General features: G+C 41.2%; 2 protein-coding genes across 2 annotated transcripts in view; one reads left to right on the top strand and one right to left on the bottom strand.

The window, feature by feature from the left end:
• wwc3 (WWC family member 3) overlaps positions 1 to 8,052 on the top strand; it is a 42,933-nt gene extending 34,881 nt beyond the window's left edge. Inside the window, exons 17-23 of the mRNA XM_015012793.2 lie at positions 1,340 to 1,452; positions 2,635 to 2,782; positions 2,869 to 3,033; positions 3,130 to 3,222; positions 5,315 to 5,545; positions 6,166 to 6,293; positions 7,358 to 8,052. Coding sequence (XP_014868279.2) covers positions 1,340 to 1,452; positions 2,635 to 2,782; positions 2,869 to 3,033; positions 3,130 to 3,222; positions 5,315 to 5,545; positions 6,166 to 6,293; positions 7,358 to 7,424 — 945 coding nt within the window. The 3' untranslated portion in view covers positions 7,425 to 8,052. The remainder of the gene's footprint in view (positions 1 to 1,339; positions 1,453 to 2,634; positions 2,783 to 2,868; positions 3,034 to 3,129; positions 3,223 to 5,314; positions 5,546 to 6,165; positions 6,294 to 7,357) is intronic.
• Positions 8,053 to 8,124: 72 nt separating this feature from the next.
• traf3ip2l (TRAF3 interacting protein 2-like) lies at positions 8,125 to 18,236 on the bottom strand. The gene is made up of 10 exons (XM_015012796.2): positions 18,051 to 18,236; positions 15,707 to 15,811; positions 12,793 to 13,436; positions 12,672 to 12,714; positions 11,748 to 11,812; positions 11,575 to 11,672; positions 10,322 to 10,390; positions 10,027 to 10,143; positions 9,866 to 9,940; positions 8,125 to 9,764 (listed from the first exon to the last, which is right to left on the bottom strand). Exons 2-10 carry the CDS (start codon positions 15,745 to 15,747, stop codon positions 9,618 to 9,620), a joined length of 1,299 nt encoding a protein of 432 aa, XP_014868282.1. The 5' UTR covers positions 15,748 to 15,811; positions 18,051 to 18,236; the 3' UTR covers positions 8,125 to 9,617.
• Between the last annotated feature and the right edge of the window lie 745 nt (positions 18,237 to 18,981).

Raw genomic sequence — 18,981 nt, 5'->3', positions numbered from 1 at the left:
ACAGTTTAATCATGTTTTAATGATTAAACTGCATTTAATCATTTAAAACATGATTAAATGCAGCTACTGTGTGCAGTTTAGTGATATAAATCACACATTTCTGTAAGCTGCGTCCTGTTTCAAATTGGGGTGTTTTTCAAGAACAATATTTATTTGTGGAGCTATAATTACCGTTTTTACAGTTATAAAGTTAAACAAAATAAAAACACTCAATAGTTTATCACTTATCACTATCACAAGAAGTATTGTGATAAAATCTTAAATCCAAACATTAGTTCTGATCATATGAAGCTTGAGTTCAACATTTGGTCTACATGGAGGTTTAAATTTAACACGGCACATTGTTCCCACTGTGGAGAACGGCAGCAGCAGCACCATGGTGGTGGGAGATGAATGGAGCCAAATACAAAAAATACTGTAAAACACCTATGTTCATGTTGGAATGGTCCAGTCAAAGTCCGCACCTAAATTTAGTCTGTAGATATGCAAAGGCTGGCAAAACGTGTAGTAGTTGGAGCTACTGAATACACACACCTTGCTTCTCTGATTTTGTTTTTTTAAAATAAAAAATAAAAATGAAGTGTGTGATCCACTTCATGATCACACACTATGTTGTGTCGATCGCTTCCAGTCCCCAAAGAAATGCACTGAAGGTTTTGGTTGTAATGTGGCAGAATGTGAAAACGACTGAGTGTCTTCAGCACTTTTATACCATGGCAACAAACTCTGCTGTGTAATATGACTCGCCACCTGCAGGGGTTGTGTCGATCGCTTCCAGTCCCCAAAGAAATGCACTGAAGGTTTTGGTTGTAATGTGGCAGAATGTGAAAACGACTGAGTGTCTTCAGCACTTTTATACCATGGCAACAAACTCTGCTGTGTAATATGACTCGCCACCTGCAGGGGGCGCTGTGAGCATGAGATCAGTCCATCACAGTCTGTCTGCTTGTGCAATAGACTGGCTTTTCAAATTTTTAATTATAACAAAGTCCTAATAATACAAGAATACAGTGGTACTGATCCGTGAATAAAGTTGTGAAGACACATCAGTGACGTTCCCAGAATCCAGTCGTAATGTTAGGAGAATGAAGTAGAACCCCAACCCGAAAAATAACGAGGAAAGCTGAGCAATCTGTGAAGTTATACTTTGGTGTCAGTTTTACAGTTAAAGTAATACTCCATCTTCTGACGCGTGTGTCAAACTCGAGGCATCGTAATTTTAAGACGTCCTTCTGGTGAAATTGCATCTTTATTGTGCTAATTTTATGATCATCTTCTCGTCACTGACATGAGGAAGAAGAGTTTTAGTGTGACGATGGCGTTTGCTCTCATGTCATAGGACACCATTTCCACCCTGCTGTCGCGCTCCTCCACCCATCCGGAGGAGCGGGGCTCAGAGCTGGAGCTGCAGCGCTCGGAGAAGGACGTGCGTGGAGAGGCGACGTCTGAGAGGTGACTGAGCGTAAAGTCCTTCTGCTTCCACTTGTTGTTTTGTTTTAGGATAAAAAAAACATTCAGATTTCACTCAAGTCTGAATGGAGACCTGAGTGAAGTTCCCCCACCAGTCGTCTGCAGATTAAACAAAATTGGTGCCAAAAGTTTTAATACTATATCAGTTTTGTTTTGGGTCGTGAGAGTTGATCTCTAGTTTTTTTTTTTTTTTTTTTGCAATCCTAAAAATAACACCACAAATAGAAATCTTTTGCTGTGCAGCTGATTGGCGCCATATTACACTTGATTTTGTAAATGTGGACGGGCTGGCTGACCTTCGATGACCTCTGGAAACATTCACTAAAATATTTAAAATGACAGCGGCACAAACGTTTAGTTTGAAGAAGGCGAGAGTCGAATGGAGTCGTTTGCATCAAATAAAGTGTAAACTGGGCGACACGTTTTGCTTTGGATGCAGACGGTCATTTAAAACATGAAGCCACCAAATCATACCCAGTCACGGACTGGGTATGATTTGGTGGCTTTTCTGTTGCCTAGGAAACGATCTACTGACGTAAAAGCACATTTAAAATAACTGGAATGTAATTTTTAATTTTTTATTTCCATTCGCTCCCTGTTCTTTATCTCTTTATATAGAATTATGTTCATTTCTCCTGTAAGGATAAAGAAGAAATCTAAACAAAAGAAGGATGTAATAAATCAATTAATTACTTGATCAATTAAAACGAACTCAATACTTTCCACCAACACTGGATGACAAAAATCATAGTTCATTTGTTTGTTGTTTTCTTTATTTATTCTGGACAATTAAAATGTCTTCCAGTTCCAGTATTAAATGTTCATTAGAATTTGAAGTTTATTGATCTTCAAGAATCTTTTGTTGCTTTATTATGCCGTTACCACTATATTACATAAAACAGCATTATCGTTTATCGTAATAACCTCTGGGACAATTTATCATCCAGTAAAATTTATCATGACAGATCTACGTTTTGAATTTTAATCACATCTTTGAGTTTGAATTGCTTGAAGTCTCCTTGAGAAAATTCTGCATCATAGATGATATCGTACCATTCATCACCACCTGGGATATCAGGTTAAAGCTGTGTCTTTGTAATTTATTTGTTTTCATGGTGTGTGTGTGTGTGTGTGTGTGTGTGTGTGTGTGTGTGTGTTTTCCAGGGGCTGGCAGGCAGAGTCTGCACACAGCGACTACAGCAACATCACAGCGTTTCCAACTCATTCCTCGGAGGGTTTGTCCACCGAGGGCGTCTACCTCCCCACCGGGGGGCGCTGCGATCAGACTCCCAGCAGACACTTTTCAGTAAAGGTAAAAGCTGCAGCTGTGTTGAGGTTTTTCTTTTTTAAACTTTCTTCCTCCGTGAACATGAGAATTCAGCAACTCCGTGTTTCCAGGTTGAGAAGGCCACCATGACGGAGGCGCCGTTCCCGGAGCCGGTTCAGGTCCGACCCAAAGAGAGAGGGGGTCGCTGGGGTCACGCGTCCCCTTTCATGCGGGGCAGCACCATCGTTCGTTCCCACACCTTCTCGCCTGGCGCGCGGAGTCACTACGTCTGCAGGGTGAGTTCAGCTCCGAAGTGAAATGAAACAAACCGTAAGCTGTGTGTGAATTATTCTCTGGTCCTGATTTAAATGTTTTTTTGTTTTTTTTTCCAGTTATATCGCAGTGACAGCGACAGCTCCACTTTACCAAAGAAGTTGCCTTTTGTCAGAAACACCCTGGAGAGAAGAACACTCCGATACAAGCAGGTGCTGAAACTTTACAAACTTTAGTGTCTGTCAGGTGGATTTTAAGTGAATGTTGTTGTTTTTTATGAAAAAAAAAAAAAAGTTTTTAAATCCTTGGTGGTAGGACAATGCTTCAGCAGGAATACCATAGAGTTGATAGAAGAAAAGATGGAGCTAAATGCAGAATAATCCTAAATATAAATAAAGTTCTGAGAGTCTCAGGTTTGTTTACTTTCTGGCACGTTTTCTTTTTGTCCCATGAGCCAAAATCAAAGTTGACAGGACTCACTGACCATAAATGTTCAAACTAATTTAATATTGCGAACGCCTAATTAATTTACTTGTAAAATGTTTCATTTTTAATTCATCAATAAACTACACATGCAGTGTTCTAGTAAAATGTACAAAGTAGCCAGATGTGAGTAGAAAAGGAATCTGTAAACGATGAAGATACTGTGCTAATTAGCCTAATATAATGAACACATGCATAAAGTAGGGCTGTAACTAACGATTACTTTAGTTAGTAGTTAACCACTCGATTATTCTGATGATTGATTAACTGATTATTTGGTACTGTCTGCCAAATTTTCCATTTGAGTGTCTTTTATCTAATATTAGAATTGCATTACAAGATGCAAAACTCGACTCGATTCCTTTTTTCTTTTACAGAATTTGAACCAGGTGAAGCTAAAATAACTCTTGATGTGTATGGGCTCTTTGCACCTACGGCGTTGACGTCACATCTCCAGGAGCTAATGCGGCTCACTTGTTTACGCTTTGAGTTACCATGACTGGTAGAAAAGACTAAGTCGTATTTCAGATGCAAAAAACGCAATACTATGAACATTGTTGTCTTCCTAATATAATGGGCTTTTAAGTTTTCATTAATTTCCAAGCGATCCTGAATTAAGAAGATGGCTTGTAAATATTTGCCACTACCAGTTAAAGCTAACGCTGCACAACACAAGGTTTGCAGCCTTCACTTCACTCCGGATCAGCCTAAAAATACCGGGGATACGGATGGTAAATAAAGGAGCCTCCCTGAGTTATTTCTATGGAATCACTTCTATATTCAGCCTGAAAGAGTTTATGGGAACGAGAGAGCAGACCAGAGCCAGACAGCCGAGCAACTGATGCGCCTGTACATACTGCTGTAAACACCGTCCTATCTGAGCTCTTCACAAGAAACATGCAAAGGTAATAAAACGAAATAACGGAGACATGAAGCAACACGGTCATATTTTTCTAAAAGCAGCAACTTTGAACCTGAACGGTCAGCGGTACCAGATCTGACACCAGAGCTGCGCTACTGTCAAGCTATGAGGCTTGTTGAGCTCCGGAAGTAAAAAGCCCGAACCGTAACCTCCCCATTAGTCTCTGACACCAACGACAATAAACACACATAATATACTTGAAAATTAGGTAAAAACATTGTCCGTTAGAATGTTTAGATACTTAAATGGCACATTTTTACAAGAACAATGTCAGAATATTGCCTACTAGCATAAGCTAACGTTAATGTTAGCCACAAAGTTTAAGTAAAACTCACCTTCGTATCAGTGAATGTATAACGAGGCGAACATCTTAAAACCTTTCTCCAGCTGACTTGTTGGGGCTTCGGATCGATGTACAAACCTTGGCCAAGCACTGTAAGCACCTATTGTAAAAGGCCATTTTCAATAGATCGGAAACAATCGAGCCGCTTTTCCCCGAACGCGGAAGCTGAGGTGCAAAGAGCCCATTTGGTAGAGAATGTTTACAAAGCTTTTCCCCCCCTATCTTAAATGCAAGATATATATATATTGTACACTTTTGACTGACTTACTGCTGTGTAGTTCTTTCAGCTGTTTTTTTGAGTCTGTATACTACATTTAACGATTAATCAATTAGTTGACGATTGTTTCAATAATCGATTGATCACGATTAAGCCGATTAATAGTTTTAGCCATAGATTGAAGCTTGTTGGATGTTTCTTATCAAATTTGCTGTGAAGTGAAAATTCAACCAAAACCGTAAGCAGTTTTTTTTGGTCTGTCACATTAAATCCGAATAAATCCTTCCAGCATCTTTGTAGGCTGTGTAGTTCAAGATGTGCGTTTGTGTGTGTCAGCAGCAGTCGTACCGCTCCTCATTGGCTGAGCAGCCAACGCGGACATCCCTGGACCTGGAGCTGGACCTCCAGGCCTGCAGGACGCGTCAGCGGCAGCTGATGGAGGAGCTGAGCGCCCTGAGGGAACTCAAGCTGCGGCTGGAGGAGCCACAGGCCAGCGACGCCAACGAGCTGCCCTCCTGGGCCCTGAGGGACGAGCGCTTCCGCTGCCTGCTCAGAGAGGCCCACAGACAGGTAAAACCCGGCGACGTTCACGCGAGACCGCTGCCTGAAAACTGACGGCTATTTTCGGATATTGAAAAGGGAAAAAGTTCCAGGTTTAAGACGCCTTGAGTCAGCTGTAGTTGCAATCCATTTCCGCTGTGGTTTAGCGTGTTTAACGCTCATTCGCTTTCCTTTAGCTTCCACCTCGCTAGCTTACATCTCATTGTAAACAGAAACCTGTCTCCCATCAACAAAGTGCCCATGTAACATTTATTTCCTTGTCAGGAAGTGGGCTACCCTGAACAGGTTAAGTAACAAAACACAGCACAATGTGGTTCGCCATTGTTTTTAGCAGGCCGTTCATTCGTTGCATAAACGGTACAGCAGTGCATACCGTTTATGCACACACTGCTGTACCGAAATGGTACAGCATAAACTGCTGTACCGTACCGCATGTGCGCTTTCGTAACTGCTGCATACTTCACACCAGCGCCATTGAAGAGATTTTGTTTTGAGAAAGAGCACGATATGATGCTTATGCTTATACGGACTGCTTCTCACCTCCGTGGGGATTGTTGCAGAAAAGTTTCACTTGCGGGGGCTTTGATTGCCCCTCAGCAGCAAGTTGACTGTGGTGTCACCCCCTGCAGGCCAACCAGAGCAAGCAGGAGCAGCGTCAGGAGGAGGCAGCGGAGAGGAGGCTGAGGAAGGCTTCCAAAGAGGTTCTGCAGATGAGAGGGCAGAACCAGAAGGAACCACTGCCGGTGCAGACATTCAGGTTGGAAAACAAATTCACATCTCTTCATTTTACATGAATTTTAATGCATTCTTCTTTTTTTTTTTTTCATAAAACGTTTTGCAAAAATAGCTTTGTTTGCCGACTTTCCATCAATGTCTGCTTGCAAGCAGCTACAATTTCCCTTGTTAAAGCAGCGGTAGTTTTTGTTGGCAGACCAATCCTGTCGTAAATTATTGGGATATGACAACCAATTTCAGGCATGCCACTGCAAGAAAACGGAGACCAGGAGTATTGCTTGGCTTTTCCTGCTTGTTAAAAACAAAAATCCAGCATTTTAATGCTAGCAAATTAGCTTCACTGTGTACACAGTGTGCCAACTGTGTAGCCAAATGAGCATTTTAGCCAAATCATAAGTGTTTTTCAACTCTAACCTGTTGTAAACTTGAAAGCCAATAGGTTTTAATCATATCAGATGATTTACGTTTAAGTGGGGATGATGGGCTGAAAAGATCAGCACTTTATAAGAAGGTGTCCTTCGTTATTAGGCAACTTTTATTCCAAAACACAGGTGTGACTGAAAAATGGTAAAGTCTGACAGTGATGCACCAATCTTAAACAAACATGATGCTGGGGTGTGATCACAGATCAAGTGAATGCTGTCTTGCATAGTCAACAAGCCTCATATTCAGAAAACATAAACATTAAGCTGACACATTTTTCCAAAGTTTTAAGGGAAGATGAGAAGCTGCTTTGATTTCCTTTATTTTCCCCTTCTCGTCACGTATCCAAAAAAGGTCAAAATAGTTGAAAGTTGCCTGAGCTTTTCATCTCTGCAGCTCTTCCAGAGTTACCACGATCCTCTCGGCTGTTTCTCTGTTGCTCTCAGATCTACCATATGATAAATTGTCACGACTATATCAGTCTTTGCAACAGCTGCAGAAAACAGGCTCAGTAAAATGTGTTGGCTAAACTCTAAAAGCTCACATGAATTGTTTAGGTAAAGATGGAAAAGGATATAAAAATAAAGGGGTTAACTATAAATGCACGCCGCACTTTTTCAGTAACAGGTTTTGCATTGATCTGCTTCATTTTTTTTTTTGCAGAGAGAAGATGGCTTTTTTCACCAGACCAAGGTTCAACATACCTCCTTTGCCAGCTGACGATGTATGAGGCTCACCTCCGTATTTTGTGACTAAACATGAAGTATTTGTCCTTTTTTTTTTCCCTGAGCTCATGAAGTACAGAACAGTTTCTGTTAACGATACCAGACATGTGACCTGCAGATGATGAAGACCTGAATGTTTTTGGCATTTTCAGAAGCCTTTGTGTGCCTTTTTTATTTTTTTATTTTATTTTTTTTTTCACAAACGCCACACTGTTCTTTACCACCCGGCTGTGTAATTCCTTTTTTTTTTTTACCCCACGGGTGAGACGACAGTTTTCAGACCTGGTTTCTTTCTGATCCTACTTTGGTTTGTGCTTACAAAAGGGTGGAAGACGGGAACAAAAGTCAGTTTGGACAAATTCACTGTACTGTAACTTATTTTATAGTACTTTTTTTCTTTTTTTTTCCTTGAAGGAAATGAAACACTTCCTGCTTTTGAAATGTATTTTGTAGCTTTTGAACAAATGGCACTCCAGTGTTTTTACAACCAGTAAAATTAAACTATTGTCTGATATTTGTTTCTGTTACTTAAATCTTGAGATATTTACATGAAAAATGTGTGTAACCGTTTATTACAGATGCCATTGTTATTTTGTCCTTAATAAAGTTAATATTATTTCGTGTACCTTTCAATATATATGAGACTGTATTCATATCTTTTTAAATGGTAGGAACATTTTGAATGAAGATAAAAGCCCATGAATCTGCATGTGAACACCTGCTGTCGTGCATTTCAGGTGCAGGAGTTATTTGTTCGCTGGGATGAACAACACCTAACACCTATTCTGCCGACGCAGACGTTTTAATTAAATTTTTTTTTTTTTTTTAGCTTCAAGTGTGTCACAACGTTACATGCAAATTCGTCTCAAACCACACACGGGTTTTGATGACCCCATTTTGAGTGCATTTCTGCCGATTCTTGAGAAGTCGTACCGCACAGCTGCGTCAGCTGCTTATCTCCTCAAGACTTCCTGTCGAGGCGTTTTTCTATGCGAGCCGATGAGAGGAGCGCCGCCGGCCCCGAGGAGGGGAGAAGCGGCGAGACTGGATTTCTGCTGCATTCCTTCTGCAGTTTACAATAAACACGATGTTCCCATAGCTTGCCACTTGAAGGAAGAAGGGGGGGGGGGGAGAAATGCCAACATCCCTCCAGGCGAAAAAAAAAAAACAAAAAAAAAAAATCCAGGCCTCTGCTTGTCTGATCGACGGTAACAAGGCGAGCTGACTCGCCGACTGCCGTCGCTCCCAGAGACGAATGTACAGTGAGGTTATCTTTTCAGCAGCTTAATTTAATTTATGGTTAAAATCGAAACGATGACAGATATGTAGACGGTAAAATGTAAAGCAATAGTTTAAAAAGTAAAAAAAAAAAAAACCCCAGCAATTTTTAAAAAATAACTATGGATACAGAAGGCGTTTGAAGTGATCAGGCTGAATAGAGATCCTAGAGTCACTTTGAGTGATGAGAACCAGTCTAAACATGATCTGACTGCTTTGATTTGAAACAAAAATTATCTCTACTGCTGCAAAACAAACATCTTTATAGTGAAACTAGTTTTTAATCAAACTTGAGAACTGTAAAATTACTTGGAAAAAAATGGATTCCTCATGTTGTAACCCTCTGTAGGAAGCCTGCATCAGCTCTGGTTCTGACATTCCTTTAGTCAGACTGTGCTTCTCCTTTGGTTTTTTGTAACAAGAAATTTCTCCTTGTAAGCAAGAGGGAAGTGTATCTTAAATTCAGCCAGCTGACAGGCAGTGCAGGAAATGGAAGTGCTTACAGAGAAAAAAATCCTGCACTTTGTCTCAAAAGAAAACCCCTACACTTTACACAAACTGAGAAACTGCAGCGATTTTGTCTTTCTGTACTAGAAGTCACTGTATAGTTTTTACTTTTTTTGTTTTTTTTTTGTTTAACCAAGTTGCACATTTGTGACTTGCTTATAAAAATATGAGATTTTTAAACAGTTTTTAAAAAACAAAAGCAAACTGAACAAGATGTAGCAAAGAAAAAAAAAACTCCCCAATCCACGTTTCACGTTGACAGACACTTTTCTCTTTGTAAATAAAAGAAAAAGTTAAAGAATCTACAAAAGCACCTGAGAGTCTTTACAATCACAGATTAAAGGAGGACAGGCGCGAGGACAGCGTCCCTGCTTGTCTCGGTGGACGGGGGACGCTGTCCTCGGGTCAGCGCTCTAGATGGGGATGGAAACGATGGTCGGCAGTTCCCCGATGGGGGGCGGGTTGTACTTCTCCACCCTCATCAGGCGTCGGAGGATGTCGTCCCGATCACGCGGCCAGCCATAGACGTGAGTGTTCTGGAGCCAGTTGGGAACGTGACACTGTTAAAAAAACACAAATCGAGGCGCCACGAGGTTTAGATTTTTATTTTTCTCCTCTCAACGCTGTAGATTCGTGTTGTTACGACGACCGCAGCGCTTACCTTTTTAGCCCCGGGAAACAAAATGGGAATGAACCTGAAATTCTTGCTTCCGTTCTGGATGAACTCATTCTGAAGCTGAGCGACACACACACACATGCACACACACCGGTGAGTCTGGGTTGTGTTTTAAAGACGAGCTGAGAAGCGAAGACGACTCTGACCTGCTTGTGGATGTAAACAGTGTTGAATGTCCTCTCGTCGTTCTCCAGGTCGAACGGAGATGTGGTCACCGTCTCGTAGTACTTGGGGCTGATGATGATGATGATCAGGTACTCTTTCTGAGGGAGTGGATAAACATCATAAATCATCAAACTCCACCGGAGGACGGCTTCCAAAGACAAGTTTACTCTTGCTCCGGATGATGCAACAGTCCATCAAAGTGATGAAGAGAGTTTTACCTCTGACAGTTTTTTGATGTGTTTCGATTCCATCTTAAAGGTGTTGATCTGCTCTTACCTCGCTCAGGTACCGCTCCATGAAGTCGATCTTGCTTATGCTTCTGTACTGCTGCTCAAAAATGTCAATCTAGAACAAAGACATTTGTATGTCAAGCTCTTAACTAATGGAGGTCCACACAGTCAGAAACAAGCATTTATTGTTGAAAAGTGTTGCTATAAGCAGGGTTGCAGTGCAAACTTCAATCTGGAAAAACTGGAATTTCACTTGGTCTTTATTTCTTTCCCCCCCCGCCCCCCAAGTCTGGGTAAGTGTTGATCAAAGTCTGACTTTCTTGAATTAATTTCATATTTAATTACAAGAAAGATAAAAATTGGAATTTCCAGAAGATGAACTCCTAATCAACAATCACTGTGGTTTTGAAGCTGATGACAAACACATTTAAAGGTTAAAAAAAGGGTCATTTCACTTTATTTGGTCCAACTTCTGGTTGTTAAGCTAGACCCAAAGTCTCCAGCTGAGATGCCAAGCAAAGTGTTGATCTTCCTACTGTTTATATTTCATTTTAAGACAGTTTCAGAACAAAAAAACTAATAAATAATGGTGGAACACAATTAATATAACTGGTTGTGTCTTAAGCTTCAAATCAAAGAGGGAATTATTATTTTAATATTTTCTCATTTTTTGTATTGTTTCCTCCCCTTCATCGTTTATATCAATTATTATTTCAACTTTATTTTCATAATTTTATTTTTCCTAATACTTCAATGTAATCAGCTGGCTGGGCCTGGGAAACAAAACAAAAAACAAAACGCGTTCCTCATTTTGGTTAGAGAAATGACTAAGTAAATTTAGTAACGCAGAGCCTCAGTCTGAGTGAAGCGTAAGGTAGACGTGAAGAGACCGTGTTGGCATGGCAACATTAACAAGGTGTGGTCAGCTGTGTGTGGTCGGGACGTCCCGTCCCACCACATGTTCTCTGATCTTAAATGTTGGCGCTCTAGTAAAGTTGGTCCGCAGTGTGTAACCAGGTAACACCATCACCGCTGCTTAAAGCTCTGATCATTCTGCGATGCATTCACTTGCACTCAGACATCTGACGTTTCCTCATGAAGAACCTGTTCACACATGTTTACATCCAACAGAGCGACAATATGTGCTTTTAATTAATAATAAATCAAACATTTTGAGTTGGGATGTTTGGATTTCTAACGAGTATTGAAGTGAACTGTCGCTGCTTTGTTTTCCATTAGGAAAGTCAAATAGCCTAAAGTGTAGCCACAAAAAAAAAAAAAAAGTCGGTTGCCACATACGTGAGTGTCGAAGCCGTTGTGTCGCAGCAGAGCCACAAACTTGATGATCTCGTTGACGTGTTTGTCGTTGTCGGCTTCGTACGTGACGAAGACCCGCCCTGCATTCAGAGAAGGACAGTGAGAGGCGGCTCTGCAGCGGCACCGGCTGCTGCTGCAGAGCCGCCGAGACTTACTCTGCTCCAGAGAGAGCGGCGTGCTGTATGTAGGGTGTCTCTCTTTGACCGGGACGTTGTGGCCACTGCAAGGAAACACAAAGCACTTCAGGGCCAAACTTTGTAATAATAAACACACAGTGGTTTAAAACTCGAGCAGCAGTGTCGACGTTAAGGTGTCTGAACATTTCACTGCGTAACGCAGATTGATCAAATGATCTGTTTTGGTCTAAAAGCCAGCAGAAAGTTTTGAAAGGTTTCTGCTGCAGCAACAAAAGTTGAACATCGTTCGACTTTCTTGTGTTGCCTCTACGTGTTTCAGCTTGAAATTTCACATGCATGAATTACGCCACTGCACGAGTTCCACAGGAAGTGAATGGAGAAGGACGTTTCTAGATTAACGTTTAAAACAAAATGACTTCCTTTAAAACTCCCTGAATATAAAAACCCGGAAAACGGGAGAATCTTCAGACGTTTGGTTTGAGATGATTAAATATTTCCTGAGACATTTTTTAAACACGCATACGGCGGCGGTTTTTGGTATGGGGGCAGTTGCCCAGGGCGGCAACTGAAAGGGGTGGGACACCCAAAAACCGGAAAATAAAATGTCTGATCTGTCAGTTGTCCCCTGAACAAGTTTCCTTCTCTTTGTATGCATGTCTAATGGAGAAAGTTTCCCTTGATTGTTGTTGATAACTGAGAGACTACCTGCTTTCTGCTACAAGAGAAACTAACAAAAAAAACTAAAACAGATAACTGCTTCCATTTTAACTGGTTGGAGTGCAGCAGGAGGAGGAGGTTGCCTGGGCTGCAAAAACCACAATTGTGTGCATATTTATATTTCAAGGATTCAAAGTCAGGCATGTTGATTAGTCATGATTAATCACAGCATGAGAGAGATTAATCAGAGACATTTTTTAAATCAAATGCCAGCACTAAACTCACATGTGTGTGAATCCAGCTCCAGGGATCCTGCACTCTTCTGGGTCTAATGGACAAAAGACAGAATCAAGCAAACCTGCCAACTGTACATAGAGCGAGGCTGAGCGAGGAGGACCTGACTTACAGTACGGGCTGTAAGCTGGGTTGTACTGAGGCCAGGCGCGGTTGTTGGCCACGGGCCGCCTGCTGAAGGCGTCCGCCGGGCACAGAGCACAGCAGGGGGTCCCCTGCGGCGGGCACGAGTATGGCGACAAGGTGTGGTGGTAGAGCTCGGCCGAAGGTGGGTTGGAGTGCAGCGACAGCGGCTGCTCCAGGCTCATGTGGCCGCCGTGGTGGCTGGGGAGGGAGGTGGACTTGTCTCTGGACAGGCAGCTGTCCTGGGAGCAGCTGGAGGAGTAATCCTTGTGGCCCAGGCAGGACGGCAGGCTGCTGGGGTAGCCGGTGCAGCTGCTGGCCAGGCTTGGGTGGAGCATGTTGACCTGGCTGGGGAACGGGGTGGGCTGGCTGTACCCAGCGGGGAGGCTATGGGGCAGCTGGGAGGAGCAGAAGCTGGAGGAGGGGAACGACAGGCCCTGCTCCCGGTTCCACCCCCGCCAGCTGAACATGGAGTCACCGGGGAACGGCGCGCGGTCCGAGGGCCGACGGTGGGCGTCGAGGTCAGACGCGGGGTCCGCTTTGCGGACGGTGCTGGCTTTTCTCTCCTCTGTGTTCATGGTCTCATCGTCCTCTTCGGGCGTGTTTTGGCAGGTGCTCAGCTGGCTGACATAACTGAAAGCAGAAACATACACTGTAAAACAAAAAGACTTTAAAAAAATTACAGTAAATAAGACGGTTAGACTGTGAACTACAAAACATTATCTTACTGTAGAAAACACATTGAATAAAAACACCTCAAGAAAGATCAATTTCAAGTAATTTTTACAGTTATGAAATGTACAAGATACAGAAATTTATTGCGAAAATCTTTTAAAATTTTTTTTAAAATTCATAGAATTTTAGAAATTGTAAATTTTAAAATTCATAGAAAAATGCCAGCAGTTAATCACGCTAAAATTAACTGCACTGATGGGCTGAAATGAGATTTATCTGATGTTTGCATTTAAAGCTACAGTGTAAAACTGAAAACAAGACTGAAAATTTCATTTTTACAGTGCATAGAACCACAGTCCTCAAACTGTGAGACAATTATTGTTGTTTTTAACCACATATACAAGCTAATTAACTTCTATGCAGAGGAAATTAATAAAAACAGGCACAAAAAAAAATCACTGATCTTTGTTTTAAAAAGCTAAAAGAGTCAGACAGATCAGTGTTTTCACCATCTGAAACTCTCTGCTGCTCTTTTGATTGCTTATTGAAACATCTGTCAAGATGTATTTCACATTACAAAGAGCACAAACTGTCATGGTTTTGAAAACTAAAGGAACAGCACCGTAACCTGTAATAAAAATGGAGCTATCAAAATAGTTGCAGGGCGAGGCAGGCATGTTCAGCAACACGCTGTGAACTGGTTATCCAAGAAAACAGCCCGACTCATTATGCAGCATCTGTCCTCCACTCTGATCACTATAGACAAAAGCCCACAGGCATCCTGTGCACAGTTACACTGTAGCTTAAGCAAATGCAGTAAATGTTAGCTGCAACATTTACTGCATTAGCTGCTAAACATAAAACCAGCTATTAATAAATGTTGGGCATAATTATTATTAGTATAAAAATCCATATTAAATAATTTTGCAGCTGTAAGAATGGCAAATTTAAATTATTAAATTTAAATTTGTTTAAATAAAACACTGTAATATGTTTTATTTTATATGTTAGCGTAAATACCATGATGCTATTTTTGGCTGAACAACGTGTCGTCATAGCAATATGAGTGTGTGCGACATTCATATCGCAGAGAGAGACTGTTTGGAGTGTGAAAATTCTTGGCTGATATAGTCAAAGTTTTAACTTTTAAGCTGGTTTTATGCTAACATTGTCATGGCTATATTGACATCACAATCACAAATTTTGCCAATATCACACAGCCCAACTATTTTTACAAGATATTATCATAATGAGGGAAATGTCACCCTGGGAATAGCATCAGATCCAGCTTAACAACGGTCTGCCAGGAAACTAGAGGGATATGCTAACTGCTACTAGCGTTACAGACTAATAACCTGTTAGTGTTTACATTTCAAACACTAACAGGATATGGTAAATAATTGATATCCATTACATGTGTAAGTGTTTAATATGAAGAATCATACCACCAGAAGTGTAAATAAGCGGTTTATGTAACAGCCTGCGTTTTAATCCCAGGGCTGCTGTGTTGGTTTTTGACGTCGGCATTACTGAAAAACACCAGACTTTACCTCTTCAACTGTTGGAGACTTCCTGTCTACCTTTTGAGTTTGAAACATGGACAACTCAACTTGACAGACAAATCTGGAAGCGTCATCCTTCAAACATACTACAGAGTAACACAGACAATAGTGATATATATAATTTTTGCCTTCTGGTTTGTCGTTATTAAAAAGCAGCACATAAAGGAAGTCCAGGTTCTGTCGCAGTACCGTCTACAAAACGCCTCAGCTTGGTGGCTATCTGGAAACTTTAGTATTTTACTGAACTTGTCACAGAAAGAGTGAGAATAACTGTCCTAGATCACCGAGTGAAACTAAGCCATGATGCTGAACAGAAACGTCTGTTTTAAATCGCAATGGGTTTCCAAATGTCCCGAAAAACATTTGATGATTGGATTGTTTAAATCAATAAGGGATAATCCTTTGTTTACGAGCAAAGTCCTTTTTATTTAGGGTTTGAATGCAGGATCATCCTAACCATATCAAAGGTTGTTTCTCCAGCAGCAGCAGGAACCACAGGCCCCAGGGCGCTTTTCATTTCTCTGCCTGAAACGCGCCGACGTTACGCTGAAATCTGTCCTGCTTCCCTAATTTCTTATGACAAAGACCCATCTACTGAAGCTCGCTAAAAACAACTTCCTAACAACACAATAAGAGCTCGCAGATTCTTGTTCTCGTTGTGCTCACCTATCTGGGACAGGCAGAGAGCAGACCGAGGTGGGCAGCATCGTTGAGCTTATTCCATCTGACGTCCATGTGTGTGTGAGCCTCCTTTAAGACATGCTTGAACTTCTGTAAAGGATAAAACAAACACAGATATCTGATTCAAAGGTCTGTACAGGCAGAGCTGTGGCGTCTTGCTTTTCTTCTCTGTTTTATCAGCCCACACTCGTGTGAGAGTGTTTGATTTGCATGCGTGCGCACCGGGACATGACAGCGTTTCTTCCACACAGGGGACTTTTCTCTAAGTGAGTGGAGTTAACACATGGGAATCAGGAAATGATGTCAGTCATTTGCGCAGGGGGAGAAATCAAACCATTTAACAGAACAGATATTCACCCGCTGACAGATTTCTCATTTCTGTGTTTCGTCACCACTTGGATGTTTCAGATCGTCAAAACAAACTCTTCAAATGATGATTTTGCTCATTAAAAGTTCAAATTTCCCCTATGTTAGAATGAAATCATAGTCTTGTAATGATGTGTAACGATAGCCCTTGACAACATGTAATGTTTCAGTTGTTGACTGTGTGTTCTCTGACTTTGCGTTTTTGTGTTTTTATGATCTAAAGCGCCTTGTTGCTGATATGTGCTATAAAAATAACATTTGATTAGATTGACTGATTGATGAATTAGCTGTGATTACCCACAATGCTCTGTTCGGGTTCACTCACCGCATCTCGACCTGGCTACGGCCAGATCTGCAGAATCAAGAGGCGCGTCCCAGAGCAGGCGAGAAACTAATTTATCAGCGTCTGTCAGTCTTGCAAGCGTTACAAACCCATAATGAAGGTCTTGGCCAACCAAAATGATTTCAAGAGTCCTTCAACAGGGCCACAAGGAACCCAGAGACAACATCTAAAGCACTGCAAGCTCATTTAAAGTCAGAGTTCATGATGTAACGATAAGAAAAAGACTGGGCAAAAACTGGCATCCATGACAGATTTCCATTTTTTCACGAAAAATACAAAAATTTAAAACTTTGGAAGGTTTGCCACTCGTTACATCTAGCCGCGTAACGAGTTTTCCTAAACAGCATTTTAGAAAAATATCACACCAACAGTTAAACATGGTGGTGGTAGCATCATGGTCACAGTTGAGTTAAACAGCAGGAAAATAATCAAAACACACCAGCATCTCCCCTGCTGAGCGGTTAAAAAAAAAAGAAGGCTCTAAAGTGGCTCTGTGAGCAATGTTACCTTAAATAGGTTGTAATGTTTCTCCAGTGTAGCGAAATCAAAACAGCGGGCCAAAAATCCTCCAGAGATGAAAAAGATTCATTTCCAGTTATCATTAACTTTCGATGGCGGTTGCTGCTGTCAAGAGTGGTGCTTATTAGGTTATTAGGTTTGAGTGACAATTACTTTTCCACATAGGACTATGCAGGTTTGGAAATTTACTCAGCTTATCTGTCTGCTACTAAAATTCGATCTAAAAGTGCAAATACTTCTTTTTTTCACATCACCATATAACTAATACAATTCTGTAGCACTGCTTTTGCATTTTAAGGAGTCTCTTAAAACATTTCCCAACTTTGAGGCTTCCAAGCTACAAAGCAGGACTGCAACCCAATTATGATAATTATGAAGTCCATGACGACAACAAGAGGCATAACAACTGGTATTCTATTTTTAGACAAGCGGAAAACAAAAGTTTGGCAAGAGCTTCTGGTAGAAGTGATCATGAAACTGATGTTTGGAGGTAATTTCAAGACCCCAACATGGGTGTTTAGTGGCCCGTTTTGGGTTCCCGATCCCACCTTCGGAAAACACTAGTTTAAAGCACTACTTTAAACTAGCACTACTCATCACGTTTAAATGCTCCGTGATGTTAACAAGCATTTCTGTTGACGGGGAAATAAAGCGGAGAGCTCTCTCTTCAAATCTGCATATAGGTTATTATCATAAAAGCCGTCTAAGCTAGTTTTAGGTTGGTTTGTCTTCCAACACCCCCCCAGAATTCCCGTAAATGAAAATAACCCTCGCTGATAACCTCTATGTGGTCGCACAGATAAAGCAGCTCGGTCTTTCCACTGAGGCTGACCCAGATATCGCTCCGTCAACTCGGACTCACTGCTCAACCTTCATGCATCCGTAACACCTCCAGACACTTTCTACGAGAATTAGACGAACGAAATATATATTAAAAAAATAAAAAACGTCACCTCCAAAACGCTTGTATGTTATCCAATGGGTCCATGAGGACACCGGTGTCCTCGTGACAGTTACCGGGGTTTATTTAATAACCTTCAGCTCAATTATCCAAAAATAACAGACGGAATAACAACTTGACGCAACTCCAGGTTAACTTACCGTCGGCGCTTTAGGTGAAAAAGTCTCATTTGAGTAGCTTTAGCCAAAACTAGAAAAAGTGTGTCGCCACTCCGGAACTGAGAGTAAGTGTACAGTTTTCAGTACCGTCGTCCCGTCATGCCAGGTGGTTGTTAAAGTGGAGCTTCAACTCGAGGCGAGGTGTTATTTAGTGCAGCTTTACCGCCCCGACACTGAAACCCCACCTTCCTCCTCTCCTCCTCCTCCACGCAGCATGGGCGACACCGGGGACAACAACTGCTCAGCTTCCTCTTCTAAACTACACCAAACTAAATTGATCTTTTAATCATTATCTCATTATAGATATTAATTTATCATCCAGGCAGGGGCGGATCTATCGTCTTTTTTTATGTAGGAAGTAAAAATATATAGCAGTTTACACAGATAAAAATCAGTGTTTCTAAAAGACGCAGCATAGGACAGTGCAAAGAAAGTTTGCTGCACAGAAACGGTCCAAGTGTAGAGAACCTTCAGTTGGAGTGAGCGGGTTTAACTATTTGGTAAAGTAAGAAATGTCTTGGTAACACTTTATTTTAAAGGGTTTTCATAAGACTGACACTGTCATTAACACGACATAACACTTGTTATGAGCATGACGGAGTCTTCATGAATGTTTACAACTGTTGTCATGAAGAGTCATTCGGTAAATAATGACACTACAAATGCAAAGCTGACACTTTTAATCGACTTTTAATACAAATTTTAATAGAACTTTGCATCAAATGGGTCATTATTGACAAAATAATGCAAATTTTACACTTTTAATGAATTATTGCAACTTTGCATTAATAGTGTCACTATTTACCGAATGACACTTCATGACAACAGTTCTAAACATTCATGAAGACTCCTTCATGTTCATGACTGTTATGTTTATGACAGTGTCATAAACCCCTTCAAATAAGGTGCTACC

The sequence above is a fragment of the Poecilia mexicana genome, unplaced genomic scaffold (genome assembly GCF_051168715.1).
Source record: "Poecilia mexicana isolate PSO_F unplaced genomic scaffold, ASM5116871v1 scaffold_4, whole genome shotgun sequence".
Classification (NCBI taxonomy): Eukaryota; Metazoa; Chordata; class Actinopteri; order Cyprinodontiformes; family Poeciliidae; genus Poecilia; species Poecilia mexicana.
Note: the sequence above shows the minus strand (reverse complement) of the source record. Positions and strands in the feature narration are given on the sequence as shown.

Bases quoted from the DNA above. Each gene is read 5' to 3' on its own strand.
- traf3ip2l (XM_015012796.2), bottom strand. From the start codon at position 15,747: ATGCTGCCCACCTCGGTCTGCTCTCTGCCTGTCCCAGATAG. The intron at 13,437-15,706 runs GTGAGCACAACG...TTCTGCTTTCAG, and splicing joins TCTCTGCCTGTCCCAGATAG to TTATGTCAGCCAGCTGAGCA. The intron at 9,765-9,865 runs GTAAGCGCTGCG...TTTTTTTAACAG, and splicing joins TGTTTCCCGGGGCTAAAAAG to TGTCACGTTCCCAACTGGCT.